An 8,565-nucleotide genomic window follows, 5' to 3' on the forward strand; every position below is an offset into this window, starting at 1 on the left:
TGTAACAAGGACACCTTAAAATAAAGTGTAACCTTACCGTTTTTATATATATATTGTTTTTAAAGGTTAACTTAAAGTGAGCAGCAGATGACTACAAATAATTTAAATAGAAGAAAAGAGCTGCACAATAGCATTGAAGGCACAGGGCATGAAACTAATAGAAAAACATAAAAACTCACTTGCTGAAAAGTTGCTTGGACCAAGTTGGCTGGGAACATGTTGCTGATGGAGAAAAGAGAGTTTTGTTTTTTTGTAATGAATATTATAACGAAGATTAATGTTTATTACACAGAATCAGTGGCATTCTGCTGAAAATACTAAACTGGTTTGTTCTGATTATCCACATATTTGGTGCTGGTCAGTCTGATAGACCAGCAAAACTAAGCTGGTGAGGCTGGATAAACAGGAAGTTTTGTTGACTGAGCTAATTAAATGGGGTCAACATCCAAATCACAACATTTGCTGTTCACCAAACATGGTATTTTTTGCATCTGTAAAAGCACCCCTTGCACAACAGAAGAAGAGGAATATATGACAAGAAACTTTTCAGTTGGACAAAGTCCAACTCTGTAACTGAAGTTTAAAATGTATGAACCTAAAAGTTAAAAGATAATAACCGCATTTAAGCTGAATTCAAACGAGTACACATAGGAGCATACACCATAAAGGGGTCTGTGATGTCAAAATGCAATTTTATGTTGGCATATGTTCTTTCCCATCACCAGCAAAACACAATAAGTACATTGCAGAAGTGTCCACATTGTGACACAGTCAACTAATCCTAATCCAAGTGCCTTGCGTCTGGTTAGCACAGAGGGCCCCAGAAACGCCAATCCCAATAACCTCTCAGTGGAGATCACAAATATCACATGCTAATTTGGTACCTTTCTAATTTTACCTGTCTAAGACTTTCATCATGAAATGCACTGTTAACAAATTGAGGTAATCTTGTGGCTGTATGAATAGTCTCCTCCTCTTTCAACACCTCAGTGAGGGCCATATGGTCTCAGGCTCAGATGAGTAATCAGTTTATGCTCCAGTCTTCACCATACACTCCAATGAAACGGGCCATGCTCTGTCACGCAGCACAGGAGACAGGTGGGGCAGGAATTCCCCATTCCTTAGTCCTCAGCCAACCCTAAACTGAGCCACGTCTAAGCTCTCCTGATCCCTCAACATCACAGACACTATACTTTAACACAGAATCCAGATATTCACAATTAAATAAAATCATTATGCCTGGCAATTAACAGCAGGTGATGGTGCAATGCATCTTTGCCTTTGTGTATAATGGGATTTATGTTTATATTTATGAGAAATGACAATCATTTTTTAAGTAGATAGCAATAATAATGCTCATGATCAATATACACAACACAAGCATCCTTATATATAAAACGTGTGGCTCGCTTTTAAAGAACATTATACTCAATACATATCCTGAGCTAACTAACAATTTTCAGCAGTCAAGCATTGTGGAATGAATGTCAAGATCTGGGGTTGTCCTTCCCTACCTAAGGACTTAATATGAACAAAACCTAACTAATAACTAACTGACTGACTGACTAACTAACAACAGTACAGCATTGTGGAATGAATGTAAAGATTTGGGTCTGTCTTTCCCACTTAAGGTATATGAACTAAAACTAACTAACAATAAATTACGTTGAATTATGGGCTGCATTTCTCTTGCTAAACCAACCAACTAACAATTTCCAGTGGTCAAGCATTGTGAAATGAATGTCAAAATCTGGAGCTGTCTTTATGAGGACTTCATATGAACTAACTAACTAACTAACTAACTAACTGAGGACTTAATATAAACAAAAACTAACTAACTAACTAACAACAGTCAAGCATTGTGGAATGAATGTTAAGATTTGGAGCTGTCTTTTCCAATTGAGGACTCTATGAACTAACTAACTAACTGAGGACTTAATATGAACAAAAACTAACTAACTAACTAACAACAGTCAAGCATTGTGGAATGAATGTTAAGATTTGGAGCTGTCTTTTCCAATTGAGGACTCTATGAACTAACTAACCAACCAACCAACCAACCAACCAACCAACCAACCAACCAACTAACTAACTAACTAACTACAGTCAAGCATTGTGGAATGAATGTTAAGATTTGGAGCTGTCCAATTGAGGACTCTATGAACTAACTAACCAACCAACCAACCAACCAACTAACTAACTAACTAACTAACTAACTAACTAACTAACAACAGTCAAACATTGTGGAATGAATGTTAAGATTTGGAGCTGTCTTTTCCAATTGAGGACTCTATGAACTAACTAACTAACTAACCAACCAACCAACCAAACAACCAACCAACCAACTAACTAACTAACTAACTAACTAACTAACTAACTAACTAACTAACTAACAACAGTCAAGCATTGTGGAATGAATGTCAAGATCTGGGGTTGTCTTTCCCCACCTGAGGACTTAATACAAACTAAAAACAACTAACTAACTAATAGTCAAGTACGGTAGAATGATTGTCAAGATTTGGGGCTCTCTTTCCCACCTGAGTACTCCATATAAACTGACTAACTAACTAACAATGAATCATGTTGATAGGAATGTCAAGATCTAGGCTGCATTTCCCCTTGCTAAACAAACAACTAACTAACAATTTCCAACAATCAAGCATTGTGTGAGTATATACAGTAGTCAACATTTGAAGTGGGTCAAAACCTTTCATCAAAGTTGTCCTAAAACCTAAAACCAAAATGCGTTCTTGTCTTAGGACAACTTTGATGAACTTTTTTGATCCACTTCAAATGTTGACTACTGTATACCGCTGCCTACATAAAGAATTGCCTTTAAGCACAACAAAGATAAGTAAAGTAAAGTGAAATGAATGTCAAGATCTGGGGCTGTCTTTCTCCTCCTGACTCCATATGAATTTACTACATTCAAGTAACTGTTTGTGACAAGTTCTTGACTGACTGTTCCACTGACCGGCTGGAACAGTGACACAGTGCAACTGGGGTAAACTCCGGCCTCATTTACTCAAGCAAACACTAACTGGCTTATCATGAGCTTTACTCACAAGGTTTAACAGACAGCTCAAAGCCTCAGCATGTGAGATGTCTGGAACACTTTATAATCTATCACTGAAAACATGAGGGAAGTAACAAGTGTTTTTCTCTGCAGAGTTAACTGAAGCCTACGCAATAACTATCCTAGCATAGGCAGCAAACAGACTGATCACGGATACACAATAGCACATGCTTACCGGATAAGGTCCAGCAGAGCATCAGCTGAGCTCATGATGGGCTTCCCGCTGTCCTCCGAATCCTCCTTCTGGGCAGCTCCACCCGGGTGGATGATGATGACCATGACAATGCCCACCACCACAGCCACAAAAGTCGTCCACAGATAATAAGAGATTGTCATGATGCCCAGTCGACTGGAGCACTTAGCATCCAGTGCTGCCAAACCAGACATCAAACTGAGGAGAGAAAAACATTTTTGAAGAATATGTAAAACAATTCATAAATCAATTGAATGCAGAGATGCTAAAATATCAAATAAAATAAAATAATTTAAATCTAAAATAAATTAAAAAATAATAACAATAAAAAAATCACATCATTGCCGCATAAAAAAATTCAAAGACTAGAGCTATAATAATAATACATCTCCAAAACAGGTCAATTATCTTAATTGTTCAATATCTACAGTTAATTAATAACTAACACTAAAAATATTGCAAAGTGGTTGTTGAAATATATTTATGAACACAAACATTCAGAAGTCAGATGGACTTTTAGTAAAATAATAAAAAAAAAGAAAGAAATACAACCAAAAAGCAATGCAAATCATTGTTGAAATATTTAATGTTTAAAGGTTAAAATAATCTTTTTGCATTATTTTTTTTTCTGTTATGTATCTATTTATTGTTTGTTAGTTTACATCAGTATCCTGTTACATCTTAATGACATCTTCAACTTCAGAAACCTCACAGAACAGCTTGATTATTCACTCTGATGGGCTTAACCAGGGCTGTCTTTCAGGTTTTGGGGAACATTACATGTGAAGTAGACCCAAAAAAGGCACAATATATTATGTATCTCCCGACAGCTTAAAAACAAGCCACATGCTTTGATATGACTCGATATGGTGCCATCACTGAACCTATCATCACAGTGATTACACTATCCTCAGCAACTCAACAAAGATCTCTGATTTATAGAAAAGAACAGATTTTTTGCCACCTTGAACAACCTTTCGCTCAGCTGTGAGAGTTACGTAAGACTATGACACAGATGTTTACTCTGTGTTGACCTCAGATGCATCTTCAGTGCATTGAATTAATTCCATACCAGTCATGATGGCAATTCAGAACAGAACAGAAAGAAATGAAGCTTTACAATGTAAGTTTAGCTTGACAGAGTCTTCAGGTAGTTTTATAGCCATTATTATTCATTTGTTCACAGGTAATATCCCTCTATGCTGATCATACCACTTTATACCAGTGTCTGATGTCAGATGTCATTCAATACTCATTGCAATTCTGTTATTATGTCCAGATATTGATTCCTCCATTTCTATTCTCAATTTGCTCCGCCATCATTGCATCCGTTGATGGAAGAGCAATTAACCTGTCAAGGTCCCTAGATCTGAATTCATTATTTTAAATAAGCAATTCTCCATTGTTTAGAGGATTTGGAAAGCTGCATACTGTGTTGTGCAACAAACAAATCTGTAAGACACAAACGCCAAAATGATCACTGCTGTACACAATGAAAAGAGCTTGATATTAAATCTTTGCTGTCGTATGAGACATCCTTTGCTGGAGAGTAACTAACCAAAAGGAGCAATGCTACTAACCTAGCAGTAGTGCAGTTTAACATATAAAATCAATCCCTGCAGTTATGTTATATTATTGTAAACAAACAGCATTACATTGGCTTACATTATAGATTACTAAGACAAATTTTTATCTTCACAATGCGCACTGATTAATCATTCTTAATAAGAACAGGAACGTGCAAGTTAAGCTCATTCAACAGCTTTTGTGGTGCTATGTTTTTCATGAGGAACAGGGCCAATTTTTGGAGGATTTAAAATAAATATGATGCTCATAATTTTATAAAAGCACTGACATTAATTCTTCTATTCACACTTGTATTATTATAGCTGTGAAATAGTTTTTGGGTTTTAGGTGTTATTTTTTTACACTAAAATCATGTTCACACATTTGTGTCTTGTAGCTATACTATTAAAACACTGAGTACTTTAATGTTTACATTCACTTCCACTGAACGTGTGTTTTTAAGAAAAAAAAAAGTCAAATGAATTGTTGCGTTAACCGAAATTAGTGCTGTCAACTGAACTTAACTTGAACCTGCACTGCAAAAAAAGTTAATTTTTTTCCCTAATAGGCTTACAAATATCTAATCATTCTTAAATCAGGACACATTTACTTGAGAAACAAAATGACTTAAGATATTTTGGGCCAGTTTTACTAATTAATCTTTTGCCATTAAAATAGTTCTGTCAGGAATTAGCCTACTAAAAACGCGCAGTGAGGAATTAGCGTTGAAAAGGCATGGACAGTTATTTTTGTGCCTGGCATTATTGAATATGCATTTGTAGGAGTTTCCCTTTCAGACGCAAAATTTATGGGAGGAGAGTATTAAAATGAATCACGCATTTACTAACGTTTGTGCTTGTCAAATTACTGACATTTGCGCCATTATTTAACACCCCAAAAAAAGCATGTCTTAAAGCAGGTGGAAATTTGCGCTGGCCATTATGGAAATTATCTGTGTTCTTTAATGTGCGCAATGTCAGTTTTTTTTGCGCTTTTTTGAGCTAAATTGAACACTAATTTGCCCTGTTTAGTAAATCTGGACCTAAGTCTTGTTTTCTGAAAAATGTATAAAAATGCGTTATTTTTTGCTTAAAACAAGAAAAAAAATGTCTGACAGTGAACGAAAAAAAATCACTTAATTTTGATATATTGTGACACAAAACAAAACTTAATACCTTATGTCATTCTGCTTCTCAAGTACATGTATCTTTGTATCTTGATGTTTAGATATTTGTAATAAAAATGGGACAATACTAAGAAAATGCTTTTTTGCAGTGCAGTGATATTTGCAATGAATATCCCTTTAGGAAAATAAACAGATGTAGCGAATCAGCTCATGGGGAAATATGAATAATTAATCATAACTAGTTATAATTAATTCATTTTGGTTTCATGTCAACTCTAATGACTTCAGTCTGTTTAAGTGACTTTAATCACTCTATAGTGTAGTGTCTAATAATCCATAGGCCTACTTGTTTTCTTTTCTAGCAGTGTATTGTACTGAGTGCTGGTTGTGCACGAGCAGGCGCTCATATAATAGTGTATGTACATGTGTGTTAAACGTGTGTTATGCTGTCTGACCCTGCGTGTTTCTGCTACAGGCGGCCAGCAGGACTTCCAGACCATCTGGAGCTTTCTGTGAAGCACCTCTGTTTGACAAGAGCATTACCCTAATCCTGCCTGGAGATGGGAAAGTTCAGATAAAGGCTGTGCGCCTGCCATTACCCCACGCAGGTCACGCAGGTCACGCAGGTCACATGGGTGTCATATTTCTCAGGTGGGACAAAGCAAAACACCTGCATACAGTATATAGCAGAAACACTCACACAAATCCAAACAGCTGAATGCATAATAACATGTCCAGGACACATTTCAGCCAAAATAATAAAGGAAAACATAAAAGAAAAAAGTATCTTGTATAAATAAAAATAAGCCAGTTTTTAAGATCTTATAGGATTTAAATTAAAAAATTTTTTTTTGCATTGTGACATTTACATTACCCCCCCCCCAACATTAATTTACATTTTTTAATTTTTCAATTTTTTTTTCTAACATTTTGTCTATTTCTGTGATTTTCACCATGTTCTCATTACTACTTAATAACACTTAATTTACAAAATAATTTTACTGTATTACAAAATATTATAACAATGATTTAATTTATATTAACACAAACTACATATTCACAGTACAGCAAATACTTTTTAGTTTAAACTTTTTTACTTTACAATTATGAAAATGAGTTATTTTTGTGCTTGCCTTGTCACAGTGCAAAAACATTGGTCCTAAATTTAATTTTCTATAAGCAAAACATGATGTCTTATTTATTTTTTGGTGAACTATGGCCTGGACATATTTTTGATCTTGGTTTTGAGAGACTCTTATGTAATTCTTATGTAACTGTTATGAAATTCAAATGTAACAGCAATTAAATATTACCATATAGTGTACAGAACAATTTTTAGTACTCATTTTGAAATTAATCAACAGTACAATAATAAAACAAAACAGATAGTACTACATATGATGATAAATCATGTCTAATTATGTATAAATCACTTATTATTAAAGTAAATGACTAATAAACTAATACATGAAATAGAAATCACACTATTGGTCACATATGATACAAAATAAACTTGTTGATTAAATAAAAAAATTAAATAAAACATAAATTAAAGCTGCACCTCCTGTCACCATAATTACACTTGCAGTATTGACTCATTATCTGATGACTAATGATCAAGCTACTAATAATTCACTACAGGGACCAAGCAAGAGTTTGTGGTAATAAAAATATATTAAATTAATTACGGTACATATTGTTAAGACAAAACATGTCTACTAATGCATAAACACTTGATGAGACTTTAATATTTCTTGGCTGAAGTCATAAATGTGCAAAAAATATTAGGTCACACTTTAGTTTGGGGACCAATTCTCACTATTAACTATTAACTGTGACTTTTGCTTCAATAAACTCCTAATTTGCTGCTTATTAATAGTTAGTAAGGTAAATGTAAAGTTTAGGTATTGGGTCAGATTAAGGGATGTGTGCCTTAATTAATATGTGCTTTATAAGTACTAATAAACAGCCAATAAAGTAGCAATATGCATGCTAATAAGCAACTAGTTAATAGTGAGAACTGGTACCTAAACTATAGTGTTACCAAAAAAAATTCAAATTAAAACATTAAATAGATCTGGATCATGGTTTTACAAGCTACAAACAACAAACACAAAAGAGGATACTTTATCTCCTCATTTCAGAAGACCTCCAAACACCACCAACACAAAATTTGGAGGAAAAAAAAAACATATATCAGCTTTAAGGAACATAATCTCATAGAGCTCATCAATCTGCCACCATGATGCAGCTGAGCTGAAAAAAGACGTGCCTTAATCTTTCAAAATGTCAGTTGATTTTCTCCATATAGATGCAATCATTACGCAATGACAACAGCAGCGCCCAACATTAAAAATGAAAAATGTCTTAAAGCAGACTTTTTTAACATGAGAGGATTATGTGTCCACATCTATGTATTAAAATGTAAATGCAGAACAACAGGAAATGGAGATTTGGAGATTTGGATTTGATTGGGGCTCAGAAAGTGCCATGTTATCAAAGGCAGTACATCTAAAGCATCTATAATGTAACGGTATTTGCCTATAGACCAATGAGAAACACACACACACACGCACACACACACACACACACACACACACACAC

At 34.6% G+C, this 8,565-nt stretch overlaps 1 protein-coding gene across 1 annotated transcript in view; it reads right to left on the reverse strand.

The window, feature by feature from the left end:
• The window catches only part of slc1a7a (solute carrier family 1 member 7a), a 25,699-nt gene that overhangs the window by 6,702 nt on the left and 10,432 nt on the right, over window positions 1-8,565 (reverse strand). The window contains exons 3-4 of the mRNA XM_016478033.1: window positions 3,252-3,467; window positions 180-222 (exon numbers count right to left, since the gene is read on the reverse strand). Of these exons, the coding sequence (XP_016333519.1) occupies window positions 180-222; window positions 3,252-3,467 (259 nt within the window). The remainder of the gene's footprint in view (window positions 1-179; window positions 223-3,251; window positions 3,468-8,565) is intronic.

Source organism: Sinocyclocheilus anshuiensis, unplaced genomic scaffold, assembly GCF_001515605.1.
Source record: "Sinocyclocheilus anshuiensis isolate Anshui unplaced genomic scaffold, SAMN03320099.WGS_v1.1 scaffold436, whole genome shotgun sequence".
Classification (NCBI taxonomy): Eukaryota; Metazoa; Chordata; class Actinopteri; order Cypriniformes; family Cyprinidae; genus Sinocyclocheilus; species Sinocyclocheilus anshuiensis.